General features: G+C 36.8%; 1 protein-coding gene across 5 annotated transcripts in view; it reads left to right on the top strand.

Moving 5' to 3' along the window:
• IPO11 (importin 11) overlaps positions 1 to 20700 on the top strand; it is a 202537-nt gene that overhangs the window by 72213 nt on the left and 109624 nt on the right. For all 5 annotated transcript variants that reach the window (XM_025270486.2, XM_044932629.1, XM_025270489.2 and 2 more), the window contains exons 17-20: positions 10985 to 11018; positions 11228 to 11268; positions 12480 to 12596; positions 17655 to 17768. In XM_025270486.2, the coding sequence (XP_025126271.1) occupies positions 10985 to 11018; positions 11228 to 11268; positions 12480 to 12596; positions 17655 to 17768 (306 nt within the window). The remainder of the gene's footprint in view (positions 1 to 10984; positions 11019 to 11227; positions 11269 to 12479; positions 12597 to 17654; positions 17769 to 20700) is intronic.

The raw sequence follows: 20700 nt of genomic DNA, 5'->3' as shown, positions 1-20700 counted from the left end.
TGAACTACATATTCTAATAATCCTCTTTCCTGTAGCATCGATCAGAACATTAAAAATGTACATTGATTGTGTTGTGACTATCCAAGATGACAAATACATTAATATCCAAGGAATACACTTTGAGGAAATGCTGTTGTAGATACAGCTTTTGCCCCTTTGCTGTACGTCTTTTGGTGGCTATATCTCATTTGTTATAACTTCTTGAGAAAACAGTGTTTTGTAAGGCACTAAGTTAACATTGCATAGTTTACCCCCCTCCTTTTTCTTTTAAGTACTTTTAAGATCAGTAATATGTAAGGTTTACTGTTCTAATTTCAACTTGTGAGAAATGCTGGCTAATGAAATGTAGGAAGATACCATATACATATAGACATGCAACAATGTACAAATGTTCAGACATATATGTACAAACATGCATACAACTGCATTTGTATGTATATACACATATGAAGGCAATGGCACCGCATTCCAGTACTTTTGCCTAGAAAATCCCATGGACGGAGGAGCCTGGTAGGCTGCAGTCCATGGGGTTGCTAGAGTTGGACACAACTGAGCGACTTCATTTTCACTTTTCACTTTCATGCATTGGAGAAGGAAATGGCAACCCACTCCAGTGTTCTTGCCTGGAGAATCCCAGGGACGGGAGGCCTGGTGGGCTGCCGTCTATGGGGTCGCACAGAGTCGGACACGACTGAAGCGACACAGCAGCAGCAGCAGCAGCACACATATGAAAAAAGTGAAAGTGCTAGTTGCTCAGTTGCTTTGCAACCCCTTGGACTGTGTCCCGCCAGGCTCCTCTGTCCATGGAATTCTCCAGGCAAGAATACTGCAGTGGGTAGCCATTCCCTTCTCCAGGGGATCTTCCCTACTGAGGGATTGAACCCAGGTCTCCTGCATTGCAGGCAAATTTTTTACCATCTGATCCACCAGGCAAGCCCACATACTTTGTGGGTGTATGTACACATTTACACATATACACACACACAAAGCACATAGATTCTCATGAATCTAAATCTTCTTTGGCTTTCAGAGTCCATGTTCTCTGGCTTGATTGCTGCTGTTACATAGATGGGATACATATAATTGTAGTTGTCTGTGTGGCTTCCTAGTCTTATAGACATGTTATTACAAGGCTGGCTATGGCAGAATAGAAATAGTACAGCAGCTGGGAAAATCAGCTTCTCCAGTTGGTATCAGTTCAGTCAGTCAGTTCAGTTGCTCAGTTGTGTCCGACTCTTTGCAACCCCATGGACTGCAGCATGCCGGGCTTCCCTGTCCATCACTAACTCCCAGAGCTTACTCAAACTCATGTCCATCGAGTTGGTGTTGCCATCCAACCATCTCATCCTCTGTTGTCCCCTTCTTCTGCTGCCTTCAATCTTTCCCAGCATCACGGTCTTTTCCAGTGAGTCAGTTCTTTGCATCAGGTGGCTGAAGTATTCAGCTTCAGCATCAGTCCTTCCAGTGAATCTGATTTCCTTTAGGATTGACTGGTTGGATCTCCTTGCAGTCCAAGGGACTCTCAAGGGTATTCTCCAACACCACAGTTCAAAAGCATCAATTCTTTCACGTTCAGCTTTCTTTATAGTCCAACTCTCACATGCATACATGACTACTGGAAAAACCATAACTTTGACTAGACAGACCTTTGTTGGCAAAGTAATATCTCTGCTTTTTAATATGCTGTCTAGGTTGGTCATAGCTTTTCTTCCAAAGAGCAAGCCAGACATCCTGGAATGGGAAGTCAAGTGGACCTTAGGAAGCATCACTATGAACAAAGCAAGTGGAGGTGACAGAATTCCAGTTGAGCTCTTTCAAATCCTAAAAGATGATGCTGTGAAAGTGCTGCACTCAGTATGCCAGCAAATTTGGAAAACTCAGCAGTGCACAGGACTGGAAAAGGTCAGTTTTCATTCTAATCCCAAAGAAAGGCAATGCCAAAGAATGTTCAAACTACTGCACAATTGCACTCATCTCACACACTAGTAAAGTAATGCTCAAAATTCTCCAAACCAGGCTTCACAGCACTTGAAACCTGAACTTCCAGATGTTCAAGCTGGTTTTAGAAAAGGCAGAGGACCCAGAGATTAAATTGCCAACATTCATTGGATCGTTGAGAAAGCAAAAGAGTTCCAGAAAAGCATCTACTTCTGCTTTATTGACTATGCCAAAACCTTTGACTGTGTGGATCACAACAAACTGTGGAAAGTTCTTAAAGAAATGGGATACCAGACCACCTGACCTGCCTCCTGAGAAATCTGTATGCAGGTCAAGAAGCAACAATTAGAAACGGACATGGAACAACAGACTGGTTCAAAATTGGGAAAGGAGTATGTCAAGGCTATATATTATCACCCTGTTTATTTAACTTATATGCAGAGTACATCATGCGAAATGCCGAGCTGGATGAAGCACAAACTGGAATCAAGATTGCTGGGAGAAATATCAATAATCTCAGATATGCAGATAACACCACCCTTATGGCAGAAAGTGAAGAAGAACTCAAGAACCTCTTGATGAAAGTGAAAAGAGGAGAGTGAAAAAGCTGGCTTAAAGCTCAACATTCAGAAAACTAAGATCATGGCATCTGGTCCTGTCACTTCATGGCAAATAGAAGAGGAAATAGGACTATTAAAAAAATTTTTTTTTATGAGCAAGGAAGTTTTATTGGAGGGCCTTGCAAGCAAGGAGTACAGGGAGCTTATGCTGAAAACCCTCAAACTCAGGATTCTTTAAAATTTTATAATATGGAAAACCACTGTGTGGAGTAAGTCTCTATCCCTGTGAGTCGCATGATGATGTTGTTTGATCCAGGGGATTATAATGCAAGTTGAGTGAAAATTGTTTGGTTTGTTTGAAATAGTGTTACAACTTTTCATCAGTATTTTGTAATTAAAACTTGGTCTAGGCATAATCGGTAATCATTGATGATACTGCAATATTTGGAGACTTTTTTTTGTAATGTTGGGAATTTTGATTAGGTTTAAGATAATGCTAATGCTACTTTGAAAATGTGTACTTCTGAGTTTATTCCTGACTCATCTTTAAAAAGCAAATGCTTTTAATTTTTTTACTTTTTAAAAGTTAAAAATTATATCAAAGAGAAAAATTCAGTGACTAAGATTAGAGCTACCTGGTTTTCCATATTTCCATTGTAATATTTCAAGTATGTAAGAAATAAAACATTACAAATGCAGTGAAATCTCTGTGTCTTTCTTTTCTCCCACCTGTATCTTTCTGTGCTCATTCTGTTGTCTTTTTGTTGAGCACAGTTTTTTAATTTTAGTGTAATCAGATTTATTGTTTTCTTCTTTCTGTTTTGTTGTTTTTGTTTCTTGTTTAAAAAATTGGTTTTCTTCATACTTGCTTCTTTGTTCCATCTGGGATTTATTTATCAACATGATATCAAGTAAGGCTCCATTTTTATTACTTTTTTAATAAGGATAACAGTGCTCCAGTGTTCATTGAAAAATCCATTTAAAAAGTATCTTCTGCATGTTTTCTTCCATTCCTCTTAGAACATGTTACTTAGTAGATGCACTGCTTATTTATGGCAAGTTTCAGATTTTAGAATGTTATTACCATGGTATAAATAGAATGGCTAAATCTTTGATGAGAGGAAATTTTGTTTCCTAGGACTCTAGTTGATTCTCTAACCAGAATATTTGATTTACATACAGGGCTGCTTTAGTTGTAAGGTTTCTGACCCATTAATGTCTTTCAATTTTGGAAATTATAAGTAATTTAAAAAACTCATTTTTACTTAGGTTATTTATGCAGTGTTCAATAAAACAAGCAGGAGTTGCTTGAAAATTAGCATTAGTGTACTCTTATAAGGACTGCCCTGGTGGCTCAGATGGTAAAGCGTCTGCCTACAATGCAGGAGACCCAGGTTCAATCCCTGGATCGGGAAGATCTCCTGGAGAAGGAAATGGCAACCCACTCCAGTATTCTTGCCTGGAAAATCCCATGGACGGAGGAGCCAGGAAGGTACAGTCCATGGGGTCGCAAAGAGTCTGACATGACTCTGCGACTTCACTTTCACTTTAACTTTTCACTTTGACTCTTATAAGAGGCAGTCTATAATGTATATTGTGGTACAACCAGGAGATTTATAGTTTGGGGATGGGTGTTTTGGGGTTATTGTCTGTCAAGCAAAAAAAAGGCCATCCACATGGGCAGATTGACTGCCAGCATAGCAATAGTGAATTTTCTAGATGGAGTTTAAGAAGGCATTTTAACATGCACATGACTTTAGCAGATCCTGAATACATGGGGAGTTGCAGCTGGGATCTGGGCAGAGGTAGTTTTTAACAAGATGCATTAAAACTCTCCTATCTTTTCACTTTTGTGTCTTTTATGGGTCTCCCAATTCTATCAGACTTTCTATCTTACAATTTCTATCTTACAGTTTTGATTTTGTTTTCCCACGTGTCCATCCTTCAAGTCTCAAAAACACTATTACAGAGTTTTTCCCACTTGTCCCTCCTCTGTGTCTCAAAGCACTATTGTAAACTTTGTGTTAGTCTGTGTTTTCACAAAATGAATTCTGAATTCACTTATATTCAGCAAATATAATTTCCAAAGAAAACATAAAAAGAAAAAAATCTGTGTTTGAGCCATTAATTCCTAGGACACTCTAAAACTAGGAGGAAAGGCAGCCTTAGTCTAGTAAGTTTCTTGTAGTCCGTTTTGGCTTTGTATTGGTATGTCTGGTATCCATATTGCACGAAAATGAGCTTTAGAATTTTTTTCTTAAAAGGAAATGAGTAAATGGAAGGTTTTTTTTTTAATCCTTTTAGAAAACTTATTTACATGCATGTTTCAGAATAAATACATTAAAATATTGTAATTCAGTGATCTTGACTTTATTGCAGAATAGAATAAAAAGAGTACCGTAGTAGTACCAAGTAGTAAAAGAGCCAGTGAGTAGGATAATATTATTCATATTAATGTATCTCTTATGCCTAGCATGGAGTCAGAAAAATAGAAAATATTTAATGAAACAGTTGAGATAAGGATAAAAGATTATAAAGTTATTACTCTGTTTCTCTTCAGCAGAGAAATAGAATCTATTTCAAAATTATTCTCTCATGTCTGCCTTACATTTTCCTGATGGTTTAAGTCCCTGAGACACTGCCATTTCTTTCGGCCCCAGCACCTTGCTCACTGCGTTAGTGTGTGAAATCCCTGCACTGCTGTGGGCAGGCTGTGGTAGGGGTCAGGCACTAGGTTCCTCCAAGTCTGGACCTCAGCTCAACCACCGTGACAGGTAACGTGAAGGCTCATTCTCATGCTGCTCATGGCAGTGTCTAGTTACTCTCGCCTTTATGTAGCAACCAGTCTTCTTTGGAAGTAGTGTTAACTTGTGGTTCCTTGTTCATTTCTCTGTGGCTGTCATGCTTCTCTGGAATCCTTCCAATGATTCTGATGGCTTGGTGGCTCTTGTTTGCTCCTGTATGGAATTAGTTTGTTATCTTTTTAGAAGTTTTTTCATGTCTTAGATGAAGGTGTAGGGTAGACTCAGGCTGAGTTCACAGTCTGGATGTGGTTTTCTCCTTCAGAGGTATATGTCTTGTGTGTGAAAATTCATGTTTAGAGTCTGGTTAAGGGAAAATTTTGTTTGTTTTGTTTCATTTTCTTGCATTTATTTATTGATTTGTGTGTTAGAAATTGTCTTTGACTCTATTCTGCCCATCTTCTATCTGATTCCCCTACTCTTCAATCTAGAAATTCAGGTTCTGACTTTCTCCTCCCATAACTTGGGAATTGCTGCAAAATTCATTGTCCCTATGTAATAAGTGCTTCTTATTTCTTCTATAGCTCAGGAAGAGCTAATTTTGTTTTTATTTGTGTTTGTCATTTTAAGTGCTCTTTTTTTTTTTTTTTTAAAGCTGTGTGTTCTTTTCTTCCCCTTTATGATCTGACTTCCTATTCTTGTAGTTAAAGTGCAGGCAAGTCATCATGACTCGTTTTATCTTTTTCTCTGTGTGGAATACTGCACTGACTTCCCTTTGTTAGGAGGGAAAACACATTTAGTTTTCATTCAGGTATCTCTTTCCTATACTTACGTGTGTAAATGTCATTGTTGTGGGTAACGTGCATCTCTGGTCCTTTTGTGGAGGAAGATGAATGAAGATTTAAGGATAAGTTGCTGCTGGCAGTTTGAGTTCCTTTGGGTGGGGGGCATGTTTCATGTCCTGTTGTTTGTGAATTAAATTACTGCCACAGTGCCAGTTGTATGCCTCACAATGTACTAAATACTGGCAATTTGAAGATCCTAGAAATAGTTCATGTTCTCAAGGGAATTATCCTGTTCCTAAGCTCTTCAGATTAGCCATTTTTATTAATAATTATTTATTATCTGGGTGTTTTTTCCCCCTGCTGGATTGTAAGCTTTTTTGATAACAAGCTAAGTGTATCTTGTTCTTGTTCAGTCGCTTAGTTGTGTCCCATTCTTTGCAACCCCATGTTCTGCAGCACAGCAGGCTTCCCTGTCTTTCACTGTCTCCCAGAGTTTGCTCAAATTCATGTCCATTGAGTCAGTGATGCTGTCTAACCATGTCATCCTCTGCCGCCCTCTTTTCCTTTTGCCTTCAGTCTTTTCTAGCATCAGGGTCTTTTCCAGTGAGTTGGCCTTTCACATTAGGTGGCCAAAATATTGGAGCTTTAGCATCAGTCCTTCCAATGAATATTCAGGGTTGATTTCCTTTCGGATTGACTGGATTGATCTCCTTGCAGTCCAGGGGACTCTCAAATCCTCTGCAGCATCACAATTCAGAAGCATCAATTCTTCAGCACTCAGCCTTCTTTATGGTCCAACTCTTACATCTGTACGTGAGTACTGAAAAACTATAGCTTTGACTATATGGGCTTTTGTCGGCAGAGTGACATCTTTGCTTCCTAGTGTGTTATCTAGGCCTGTCATAGCTTTCCTTCCAAGGAGCAAACATCTTTTAATTTCATGGCTGCAGTCACCATCAGCAGTGATTTTGGTGTCCAAGAAAATAAAATCTGTCATTGCTTCCACTTTTACCCCTTCTATTTCCCCTGAAGTGATTGGACCAGATGCCATGAACTTCATTTTTTGAATATTGAGTTTTAAACCAGCTTTTTCATTCCCCCTCCCCCTTTCACTCTCATCAAGCAAGGCTCTTTAGTTCCTCTTCGCTTTCTGCCATTAGAATGGTATCATCTGCATATCTGAATTTGTTATTATTTCTCCTGGCATTCTTAATTCCGGCCTGTGATTCATCTAGCCCAGCACTTCTCATGATGTACTCTGCATATAAGTTAAGTAAACAGAGTGGCAATATACAGCCTTGCAGTCAAGGGACTCTCAAGTCTTCTGCAGCACCACAATTCAGAGGCATCAATTCTTTGGCACTCAGCCTTCTTTATAGTCCAACTCTCACATCTGTACGTAACTACTGAAAAACCACAGCTTTGGACTGTATGTGTTTTGGTCAGCAGAGTGATATCTCTGCTTCTTAATACTCCTTTCTCAATTTTGAACCAGTCTGCTGTTCTATATTTGGTTCTAACTGTTGCTTCTTGACCTGCATACAGGTTTCTCTGGAGACAGGTAAGGTGGTTTGGTACTCCCATCTCTTTAAGAAAGTTCCACAGTTTGTTGTGCTCTATACAATCAAAGGCTTTAGGATAGTCATGAAGCAGGAGTAGATGTTTTTCTGGAATTCCCTTGCATCCTCTGTAATCTAGTGAATGTTGGCAGCTTGATCTCTAGTTCCTATGCCTTTTCTAAACCCAGCTTGTTCATCTGGAAGTTCTTGGTTCACATACTCCTGAAGCCTAGTTTGAAGGATTTTGAGCATAACCTTACTAGCATGTGAAATGAGCACAATTCTGTGGTAGTTTGAACATTCTTTGGCATTACCCTTCTTTGGGACTGGAATGAAAACTGACCATTTCCAGGCCTGTGGCCCCTGCTGAGTTTTACAAATTAGCAGACATATTGAGTGCAGTACTTTAACAGCAACATCTTTTAGCATTTGAAATAGCTCAGCTGGAATTCTACCATCTCTACTAGCTTTGTTTGTAGTAATGCTTCCTAAGGCTCATTTGACTTCACCCTCCAGAATGCCAGGCTCTAGGTGAGTGACCACACCATCGTAGTTATCTGGGTCACTAAGACCTTTTTTGTATAGTTCTGTGTATTCTTGCCACCATAATCTCTACTGTTTCTGTTAGGTCCTTACCATTTCTGTCCTTTATCATGCCCACCTTTGCATAAAATGTTCCCTTGATGTCTCCAGTTTTTTTGAAGAGATCGCCAGTCTTCCCCAGTCTCTTGTTTTCCTCTACTTCTTTGCACTGTACATTTAAGAAGGCCTTCTTGTCTCTCCTTGCTGTTCTCTGGAACTCTGCGTTCACTTGGGTGTATCTTTCCCTTTCTCCCTTGCTCTTTGCTTATCTTCTTTGCTCAGCTCCTCAGACAACTATTTTGTCTTCTTGGGTCTCTTTCTTGGAGATAGTTTTGGTCACCGCCTCCTGTACATTGTTACAAACCTCCTTCTATAGTTCTGCAGGCACTCTGTCTACCCGATCTAATCCCTTGAATCTATTCGTAACCTCCACTGTATAATCTTAAGGGATTTGATACAGGTCATACCTGAATGGCCGAGTGGTTTTTCCTAGTTTATTCAGCTGAAGCCTGAATTTTCAATAAGGAGCTCATGACTTGAGCCACAGTCAGCTCCCTGTCTTGTTTTTGCTGACTGTGTAGAGCTTCTCCGTCTTTGGCTGCAAAGAATATAAATCAGTCTGATTTCAGTATTGACCACATGGACATCTCCATGTGTAGAGTTGTCTTGGAAAAAAGGTGTTTGCTATGACCAGTTCATTCTCTTGGTAGAATTCTGTTAGCCTTTGTCCTCTTCATTTTGGCCAAACTTGCATGGTAGTCCAGGTATCTCTTGACTTCCTGCTTTTGCATTTCAAACTCCTATGATGAAAAGGACATCTTTTTTTTTTTTTTTGGTGTTAGTTCTAGAAGGTCTCATAGGTCTTTGTAGAACTGGTTAACTTCACCTTCGGCATCAGTGGTAGGGGCATAGGCTTGAATTACTGTGACGTTGAATGCTTGCCTTGGATATCAACTGAGATCATTCTGTCCATTTTGAGACTGCACCCAGTTACTTCATTTCAGACTCTTCTGTTGACTGTAAGGGCTACTCCATTTCTTCCAAGGGATTCTTGCCCACAGGAATGGATATAATGGTCATTTGAATTAAGTTCATCCATTCCCGTCCATTTTAGTTCACTAATTTATTTCCCTGATTGATGGACTAAGATGTCAGTGTTTACTCTTGCCATCTCCTGCTTATATCTGAATTTACCTTGCCTCATGGACCTGACATTCCAGATTCCTATGCAGTATTGTTTTTTACAGCATCATCACACATCCACAACTGAACATTGTTTCTGCTTTGGCCCTGTCACTTCATTTTTTCTGGAGCTGTTCATAATTGCCCTCCACTTTACCCCAGTAGCATATTGGACACCTTCTGACCTGGGGGACTCATTTTGTAGTGTCATATCTTTTTGCCTTTTCATACTGTTCATGAGGTTCTTGTGGTAAGAATAGTGGAGTGGTTTGCCATTCCTTTCTCCAGCAAACCATGTTTTGTCAGAACTCTTCACTATGACTTGTCTGTCTTGGGTGACCCTGCATGGCGTGGCTCACAGCTGCATTGAGTTAGGCAAGCCCCTTCGTCAAGACAGGGTTGTGATCCAGGAAGAGGAAGTGTGTCTTCCTCAACTCTTTATACAACACCCAACACAATGCCTGGGAGAAATAGTTCCTTGTTGAATATTTTTAATTGCATGAGTATGTCATCTTTTCATTAGGTCATTTCAGAGTAGAACACTTGGCATAGTGCTTTATGTATATTGGATAATCAGCACATTTGTTAAATCATTTAAAAATCTAGAAATGTTCACGTTACCTTTAGAAACAATGAAAAAAGAAAAAGCAGATGATAAAGCGCCTGCACACTAGGTTCTTAAAATCTAGAGTAGTTAACTAATTTGATGAACATGACTAGTAAGCACCTCAAGTCCTCAGAAGTTCCTGTAAAATGATCAAAACTGTTTCTTTGTAGAAAATGACTGCAAAGGAAAAACCAATTGCTATTACAGGTGTGGAAAGTGTAACAGCATCTAAAAAAGTAAAGACTCTTGTTCAGGAGATTAAAATTTTAGATACGTTATTTTGCAGAGTAGCATATAGAATTTAATGATGGCTTGAGTTTGTGTTACTTGATGTGGAAATGGAGTGCGGTAGCCCATGCCATTTAGCTGGCCAAGTCACAGGTAAAACCTGAAAGGAAATGTAGAATATGCTGTCATGATATGATTTTCCCAGGTAACATGCTGATACACACACAAAAATGTGATTTGGCAAGGTCAAGAGCTTGTACAAAGCTCTTGTGAACTTTGAGGTTTAGAAAATGGCAGACTTTATCTTTTGGTTGTTTCAAGAACTTCCTGTAACTGAGGTTACAAGTGGTGGTTTGTGTTCTTTTTCCTCCTCCCCCTTCTTTCTCTTCTCCCTGCTCCATCTTCACTTATCCTCCAGCTTCCCTAGGCCCGCCCTGTTTTCCTGCTTCTCTTCTCTGCTTCTCAACTTGCCCTTTCCCTCTGGCATCATCTTCACAATCTTTTCTCTCAGTCTCACAGTCTCTACAGATTTATGGAAAATTATTTTTCTTCCTGGAGTACAGACTGGATTAAGCAAATCATGGTTAACTGAGAAGGGTGGGAAATGATACAATTTTTCTTTTTAGCCCTTGCTTGCAAAGGAGAATGTCTTTTTATTTCTAGATATTAATGTACCTTGTAACTTTAATATTAACAAAAAGAATAGAGAAAGTGATATGTGATGCATTTTTTTTCTCATTCTTATTAACGATAATTACTAATTCCAGAATGATTCAAATTTCACAATATGCTTTCTTTTTAGGTCCGTATTGAAACAGCTACAACTCTGAAATTAAATATCCTTTAAATATTCTAAGAATACTTTACTGCAAGGGATTTTAGCAACACTTTAAAATTAATTATTTTTAAAACATAATTTATGACATAGTTTAAAATGTAATTTTTGATTGATTTGTTGTATTTGGTTTTTACATATATTTTATCCTGATATATTTCATATATTCTCAATTTCATGTATTCTCAGTATTCCTTAACTGCTCTTCACCTGTTGATGATTTTGAGTTTAGAACAGATCAGTTTCTGCCGGTAAGAATATTTATTTCAGGTTTTATAAAAATTTATGCTTATGTCTTTTGAATATTGTTATTTTATAGCTGAAATTGTATCTATTATTTAGTAAAGCTGCTTTCAAAAGAGTATTTAGATTATTTTGGAAGTGATTGCTTTTATTGGTAACTTTCGTTTCAGTAATTCTGTTTGTTTTGTTTCATTATCTTGTTATCCATTTTAGAGTTGACTGCTGCACTTTCTGTTCTCACTAGTGTAAGACATCTCATTTCATATCCGTCTGTTACTCCTCATCCTTAGGTCATCCCCCTCTGTTGTCTGTGTATGTATGTCTGTCCTTACCTGAAAAGCACAATACCTAGTCTTACTCTTTTTTTTCCCTTCACTCAACCCTCAGCACCTATTTTGTTTCCACATAGTTGTCACTCAGTAAACACTTGTTAAATATGTCAGTATGATTGGGGCCTTAGTGTTTGCTTTTCTTGAGAGGACTAGACAAGAAAACTTTATGGTAAAATATCTGCCTACATTTCTTGTGGGGTCATTAATGGGTACACTTGGAGAACAGAAAGTTTTCTTTAATAGAAGAATCACTTCATGCTTTTGGATGAAAGAAAGATGTTTTACCGATCTGTTTAAAAGTGAATCAAATATCTGAAAGAGCAAACGTTTCTGTCTCTGACATCCTGTGATTTGTTAATTTCTACTATAATTTTCTCGATGTAGAAGTTAAAAGCCAGACATAGGTTTTTTGTTTTCTATTTCCTAATCAGAAACATTCTGTTGCATGTATAATTACAAGTATTTGTCTATAAAAATTTATATCAGAAAGCTGGTATGTGAGTGCAGTAATGGCGGTCCTCTTGCTATAATGAGTGAACTTTGCAAAACAACAGGCATATTGGAAAAGAAGTGACAAAGGACCTTTAAAAGTTGAATTAGCTGTATAAACTTTAAACACAGAAACTTCAAACACACTTTTTCTCTGAAGACATTTGTGGATGAATTAAATTTGAAAATGGGCACATTTAACAGCAATAAAGAATAAGATCACTGCCCTAAATATTGACAACTTAACCAATTTGAAGTTGTATAGGTAATGCTAAGGTTTTGTCTATTTGTCTTTTATTTCTTTGCTATTATGACTTAATTTTACTTCTTATTTCGGTCTTTATGTGAAGGTTTTTTACATTTCTGTACCAAACTTTTATTTTTTCTTTTACTTACAGTATTTGGAAACCATGTTCACACTACTCTTTCAGTTACTTCAGCAAGTTACAGAATGTGACACAAAGATGCATGTTTTACATGTCCTTTCTTGTGTGATTGAAAGAGTCAACGTGCAGGTAATTTTGTTGTAAACATGAAAATAAATGTTAGAGAAATGTGGAGAGTATATGTAGAATTCGTTAACATCTTTGCTTGGTACACATTCTTTAAGTGTTAAAACATTCATTAAAATGGTTCTATTAGGTTGTGATTTCAGTTCTGTATCAAAATTGACTTTTATACTTGGCGTTTTTAAAAAATGATCTAAGAAAATGAAAACATAAAAAATTGGATCAACAATGTAGTGTTGTTTGTTAGAAAGCAAAATTATATATCTTTTATAAAATTCAGTTTATATTGAATAATACTTTTTACAATTTAATATGTTTGAGTGCATACTCGCAAAGGTCAGTCAGCAAATACAAATATTCTCAGAAATCTGTTGTTTGTACCTTAAAAACTGAGTGTGTCTCGCAGTCTAGGCCATGTTATATCCATCACTGGTTTAATGTAAAAATAATATGTAAAGTTTTTAACAGTAAATTATTATTTAATTGTATTCAACTTCGCTTATCACTCCTAATGTTTATGAAAAATTGATAATCCAGGAACCACACTGTAATTATCCTGTAATTTCTTATATCCAAGTTTACACTGCATATTTTTATTTGAAAAGTGCTGAATAAATCTGTGAGGTATTAATTAGGAAAAGATAACTGAATTTAAGTCCACAGTCCTGGAGTCTGCTCCTGAATCTATTAGTGAATTCTGACACCTTGAACCTGCTTATTAATTCTAAAGCAATTGATGAGAATTGGTATCAATTATTGAGTAATGACAAGTTTCCAACTCCTGTGCCAGGTGATTTGCATGTATTTCTCATTTAATCCTTAAAAAAACCTTTGTGTGGGAATTAGAATTCATTATCTCGAACAATTTGAGGCTTCAAGAAATATGCCCAAGTTCAGACATTTTAGTGGCATTGATAATATTCAAACTCATCATTAACCTTCTCACTGGTAGTTCAGCTGGTAAAGAATCTGCCTGCAATGCAGGAGACCCAGGTTCAATCTCTGGGTCGGGAAGCTCCCCTGGAGAAAGGAATGGCAACCCATTCCAGTATTCTTTCCTGGAGAATCCTATGAGCAGAGGAGTCTGGCAGGCTGTAGTCCATAGAGTCACAAACAGTTGGACATGACCGAGCAACTAACACTAACCGACTAACTGAACTCAACGTTGCATTGATGTAATACCAGTTGCAGTTTTGAGTGACCATTAATCATTTTGAGCAGATTTGAGTCCTGGTGTCTAAAAGTAGTAATATCTTAAAATTTTTTAACACTTGTGTTTCTTATTACATTAATTACATTATTTCATTTTGATATTGGTTTATCAATAACATTGAGAGAATTTGGTCATTGAGACTGTGTTTTAAACTTATTTCAAGTCCCTGTCTCTGCTCTTTGGCTTGGACATGGTCTTGAACCTTGAGTCCTCATGTATAAAATGGTAAAGATAAAGATTACTCTCAAGGATTCCTGAATATAAGATTATCACAGATATTTAATATTAAATGTTCAATATGCAGATTACTATACAATTGCAATAAATTATTTTAAAATTGATTATATTGTAGAAGCAAGATTTGGCAGTTTTAAAAATAATCTTATTTAGACACCATCCGGCTAATGGGAATTTCTTAGAGAAGGTTTTTTTTTTCTTTTTGTAGAAATGAATTTTCTTACCCCATCTCCCCAAACTGCTAAACCTTTTCCCACATAAGTTTAACATTACTCTTGCTTCAGTTCAGTTCAGTTCAATTCAGTCGCTCAGTCGTGTCCGACTCTTTGTGACCCCATGAATTGCAGCACGCCAGGCCTCCCTGTCCATCACCATCTCCTGGAGTTCACTCAAACTCACATCCGTCGAGTCAGTGTTGCCATCCAGCCATCTCATCCTCTGTCGTCCCCTTTTCCTCCTGCCCCCAATCCCTCCCAGCATCAGAGTTTTTTCCAATGAGTCAACTCTTTGCATGAGGTGGCCAAAGTACTGGAGTTTCAGCTTTAGCATCATTCCTTGCAAAGAAATCCCAGGGCTGATCTCCTTCAGAATGGACTGGTTGGATCTCCTTGCAGTCCAAGGGACTCTCAAGAGTCTTCTCCAACACTACAGTTCAGAAGCATCGATTCTTCGGCACTCAGCTTTCTTCACAGTCCAACTCTCACATCTATACATGACCACAGGAAAAACCATAGCCTTGACTAGATGAACCTTTGTTGGCAAAGTAATGTCTCTGCTTTTGAATATGCTGTCTAGGTCTTGCTTAGTAAATTTAAAAATGCTTTTGTTTCTATCCATGGTTATCTTTCACAGCACAAATAGTCTAAGCAGCTCATATGTCTCTATCATTAGTAAATAGGATATAGTTGTCCTATTAGTACTTTTTGTTTTTAGAATGTGAATAGGAAAGGGTTATGAAAAATGTTTTCAGGAAAAACATTTTCTTGTGTTAACCTTTGAACAAGACCATCACTTAAATATCCTTCAGGTATTATTTGTATATAAATATGATTTTTGTCTACTAGATTGCAAACATTTTGAGCCCTCTTACAGCGGTACTTTCTGACACATAACAGTTTTTGAAGTTTTAGGGACGTCACCATCTTTATACCATAGCTTGAAATTTTTTGAAGATTATATTTCTTTTTTTTTTTTTAAAGTAATTGAAAACCTGTAAGTAAATTATTCCAGTTCAGAGATTCTGTAAATACACAGTCAGGAAAAAAATGTATTAATCATCAAGTAAGATGTCAGGTAAGCAGTCTTTGGACTTAAGCATTTCTGAAGGAAAAGAACAAAATTAAAAATTAAAGAGCCAAAAAAAAAAAAATTAAAGAGCCAGTGTGAAATGTTAAATATTCTGTTGAAAGTGTTAGCTAAAATGAGATGTTAATAGAGACTTATTTTTTAAATTCCCTTGCTAATGGAACCTTTGTTAAAACATTTGTTAGTCTGTCACATATTCGAGTTTCACTTGTTTTTCTAATGTATTATGAATGAAAGTGGGTATATTCTTGTGTAGAATGAACTCACAAGACTATAATGCTCATAGTAGAGCCCCGCCACCACCCCCCCCCGCCCAATTCTATTTTTTTGGAGTAGAAGTGCCAAAAGATGAGTACTCTCATCTCAGTTGTGTTACGCTGATGGTTCACTTTCTGTTGTGGGATATTTATCCTGATATCTATAAAACATTCTTAATTCCATGTGTTTTTTAAATGTTATTTAAATAACTGATCATTGGTTTACCCAAAACGCATAATCACTTTAAGAAATGTTTATAGTATTTTTTTTCCTTTTACATATTTTCACTGAAAAGTTTCAAATATGCAGACATGTTGTAGTAAATCACTACCCATATATTCTTCATGTCATTTCATCACAACACTTTACCTTAGTATATTAAACCTCTCCTTCTTAATCATAATCATCATTAGACTCAGGGAACTTAATGTTGATGTAGTGCTGTGTTCTGATGTCAAGTCCATATTCAGGTTTTCTCAGTTGCCCCAATAATTTATTTTTTTACCTCCCCCCTCCTAACCTAAGGAAATGTGTTTGGCTCTCATGTCATCACTTTGTTTTCTAATCGCCAGCCCCTTTTTAAAATCTTTTACAACACTGAATCTATGATTGATTTTTAAAATAGTGTCTTTGAAACATTAATTTTAATTTAGAGCATATTCTAATGAACAACTGAGACTGGGATATAGATATTTCATGACTTTCAAATGTAATTGGGTGCTTGGTCCTATTATTCACCCGGTCTGTAATTCATAGCACATATTTCCTTTCTTCCATGCCTTGGAAGATAGTCTGTTTAATTTGTTCAAAACCAAAACTTATCAGTAAAACATGCTGTTTTTAGTTGAATATGAATGCATTAGTTACTCTGAAACCTGTTTTTATGTATTAACTGGTCTGCCTTTATAAGTTAATTGGAGGGATCTTTGAGATTGAGCACTTAGCAAAATTAAGTGCCCAATAAATATCTGTTAAAATAATATTCAGAATTGGATACATGAAGAGTCTCTTAATATATATTCAGTTTTATCTCACTGAAATATTTGGGCAAACATTTAACTTCTTATCTTTCTGCATCTCCTCTCTTAAACCTGGGGAACAAATCTGAGAGAGTTTTTTTGTGTGTATAGTATACACTATACTTTTAGTGTATGATGTTTTATAAGCAGAATAGAGAAACTCTTACTGTTTCTGGGAGCAGTTTTTTTGTTTTAATTATTGGAGTATAATGCTTTACAATATTGTGTTAGTTTCTGCTGTATAACAAAGTGAATCAGCCATATGTATGGGAGAAATTTTTAATTTTTAATCCTGGGGATCGATAGTACTGAAACTGTGAAACTCTAGTGTTTTATCACCAAGTGTATGCTCATCAGATCAGTTCCAAATACAGGGTGGCTGTAGGCTGAAACCTGGAGCGCAGTTTCCAGGTTCCGTGTGGAATCAGGTTCCATTTTATTTTCCAAAAATCTCGCTATCAAGCTGTGGTGTGTGTGATGTAGGGGATATTTTTTAAAACTGGTGAAGTTAATCCATGTTGGGGTTAACAGTTTTATCCTTTGAAAAGGATTAAGGGTTCATATGCTTACCTTTATATCCTCTGCTTTTTGGTGCCTGGTCTTCAAGACCTGATACTTGAAAGATGCCATTTGGTAATGGTTGAATGAATGAGGAAATGCTGACTCTTTTAAAAACATTATAATTCCCAATTATATAAGTTGTTTCATTAAAAAGAACTAGGATATAACAGCATTTTTTATTAAGTAATTTCTATTAAAGAAATAACTGGCATCAGTATGTTGTTTTATATTCCTAAATTTTATTTCAGCCAATAAATTTGCTGCTTGTTTAAAATTATTTAAAAATATTTACCCTGGAGCTCTGTGTCTCTATATACTGTCGAATTTATCTTTTAAAGGATATATACTTAATACATTACATCCAGTAAACCGTTTGCTACCTGTGACCTAATAGGTCTGTCAGTGTTTCTGAAATAAGTCACCTTCTTTACTAACCCAGCTCTGCTGCTTCCTCTGCTTCTGTTGTGATAGATACGACCGTATGTAGGATGTTTGGTACAGTATTTGCCTCTTCTTTGGAAGCAGAGTGAAGAGCACAATATGTTGAGGTGTGCTATTCTGACAACACTTATTCATCTTGTTCAGGTAAGTTCCTTCTCCACAGTTTCTAGTTTAGTTTTTTTTTTCTCCTTCTTTAAATTTTTTTTGCTATTTTCATGTGATTGATGTTAGTGGCAGTAAAAGACCTCACATTTTTCTTATTCATGTGTGATCTACACAATTTAAAAACACTTTTTTTATATTCACTATGAGCACTTTTTGACATTTAAAAAAATATTCTCTACATTTAAAAGACAATTTCTTTCATTAGAGGTGGTTGTCCCCAGAGAAGGGAGACTTGTGATTTTTACAGTCAGTTGTTTTTTGCATGTAGTTTCCTTGGTATTCAGGGCTTTTCTGTATAAACTGACTCTCCATTTTCACTTAATTTAAAGTAAAAATTTTCCTTTCATATGTTGGGAGGACAGAAAAACAGGTAAGTTGCCTTTGAGGGAAGGAGTTAATTTGATATTTGATATCTTGACTTTGAGGTATGGGGATGTGCAGCAGGTTGAGAGAACCCTAAAATTTCAGAGAGAGAGAGAGATGGAGCTGCGGTTCTCATTTGAACTGTTAGGGTGGATTAAGGTCTGATGGTATGAGAATGGAGAGGGAAGCACTTAATGAGAATATCTGTCTGTAGGGATGCACAAGTGACTTTTATCACCCTTGCTGCAAAAGTTGATATATTTTTTCCAATGGGGAGATCTCTTTCAAAATTAAGAATTAGTACTCTAAAATGTTCCAATAAGTTGAACTAATATTATTATTATTTTAAAAAAACCCTTTTTCAGTCACCTTGAAACATAAACTTATTCTTTCACCAAATTTTTATGGTTGAGTTTTATAGTTATAAATTTCTATCTGAGGCAGTTTTAGATACATGGATAGTGATACAAAAAAAATTTTTTTTAAGCACTTTTGTCTATCCTTTAATTCTTGTGATTTTCCTGAAAAATTATATCCCTTTAATAGATGAGAATACAAATGCTAATAGAAGGTTAGCAGTTAGTCTGAGATTGTTCATGTAAGTGTCAGAGCAGAGAGTGATTGATCCTCATGTCTTTTGCCTTATATCTCTGCCAAATGTGTTTTTAGACTCAACTTGAGATTTTTGTGAAGGAGGTATGCTCTTCAAGCAATGTTACCTTAGGAAATCTTAGGAAGCTATAGTAACTTGCAGGAAATGCCTGGAGTCTGTAGGACCTTTTCCTTTAATTGTGATACCCTGGGTATGTATAGGCCAGTGGTGCAAGTTTTTAGCTAAGTAATCACGTGCCCTTGGAGAAAACATACAATGTTTAACATTAAAAATGAGAATACCTTAAAATAAGGTTTTCAGTCATTTGAGAAAGTTATATAAATTATTAGGGTTATTGGTAAGTTTCCTTTCATGGAAATTGTTCCATCTTTCAACTATCATTTTTATTTATTTATTGAAATTTAGTAGACATATTAGTATAAGTATTTGTTTTTATTTTTGTTTTCCTTTTTAAAATTCTAGGAACCTAGACTGATAGTCTCTCTGACTGAGGAGTGTAATAATGAATGAAAATAAACTTTCTCGCCTGCAGTAGTTTGGCCTCAGTGGAAGTAGGCATTCATTTATTTGATAAATATGTTTTTGAACACCTGCAATATGCAATACATGGTACTAGGCCCTGGGAAACAGAAATGAATAGGACAAGCTTTCTTGAATGTGGTTGTCTAGGGGAAGACTGAACAGCTAAGTGCTCTTTTAGCAGTAAGGACAGAGTGCTGTGGGGCACTTGGTGGGTTACTTGTCTGAGACTGGAAGACCTCACATGGGTCATCAGAGAAGTCTTCCTTCAGAGGTGATACCCAAATAGTGTATCATTATCTCTTGACCTCCCTGTATAGAAGATGAGGATTTAATATTCATTTTCCTGTGTATGACTCTTATCCTTCAAGCCTCCCAATATAGTTAGATTATAATTTAAATTAGGTCACTATTTAGTGTTTGTATGACTACATACACGGAGTTCATATATAAAGAATGTTGCAGTCATATATCATATACGTCTAATTTTCTATCCTGTATAACCATCCACCTAATCTCCACTCCTATATTAAAAATTGTTTGCTTAGTTTATTATAAGTTTCCTGTTACTGTGCAGCAAATTACCACAGATGTAAAGGAATAAAACGGCATTCTAAATACCTCATAGTTCTGTAGGTCAGAGGTCGAGCACAACATTTTGTACTCTTTGATCAGTCTGATAGCCTGAAATTGATATGCTGCCAGACTAAGTTCTCCTCTGGAGGCTTCAAGGAAAATTTTTCTTTACATTCAGTCAGCTTGTTGGGAGAATTCAGTTCCTTGGTCTGTAGCACTAAAATCCCAGATTACTTGCTGGCTGTCAGCTGAAAGTGAAAGTGAAAGTTGCTCAGTCGTGTCTGACTCTTTGTGACCCTATGGACTGTAGCCTGCCAGGCTACCTTGGAATTCTCCAGGCCAGAATACTGGAGTGGGCAGCCATTCCCTTCTCCAGGGGATCTTCCTGACCCAGGAATCAAACCAGGGTCTCTTGGATTGCAGGCAGATTCTTTACCAACTGAGATACCAGGGAAGCCTTGGAGGCCCTCCAAGTCCCTAGAGTCCAGCCACATTCCTTGATCATGACCCCTTCCATCATTATCGTCAGCAGTGGGGAAGTTCTTGGTTGTCAAATCCCCTCAGGTTTTGAATCTCTAACTTTCTTTCATGCAACTAGCTAAAGAAGACTCTTTTAAAGGGTTCATGTGGTTAGGTCAGGCTAATCTGTATAATTTTCTTATTATAAGATCATTCAATTTGAGACCTTAGTCATATCTGGAAAGTAATATCTAAATTAGCATTTGATTGAATAACTGGGGAATGGTCTGTGTACACTGAAGTTATGAAGTTAAGAATCATAGGTGGTCATCTGAGAATTCTGCCTGCTACATTGAGCTTTCTATGTAACTGAATCCATTC

Source organism: Bubalus bubalis, chromosome 19 (assembly GCF_019923935.1).
Source record: "Bubalus bubalis isolate 160015118507 breed Murrah chromosome 19, NDDB_SH_1, whole genome shotgun sequence".
NCBI classification, from domain to species: Eukaryota; Metazoa; Chordata; class Mammalia; order Artiodactyla; family Bovidae; genus Bubalus; species Bubalus bubalis.
Note: the sequence above shows the minus strand (reverse complement) of the source record. Positions and strands in the feature narration are given on the sequence as shown.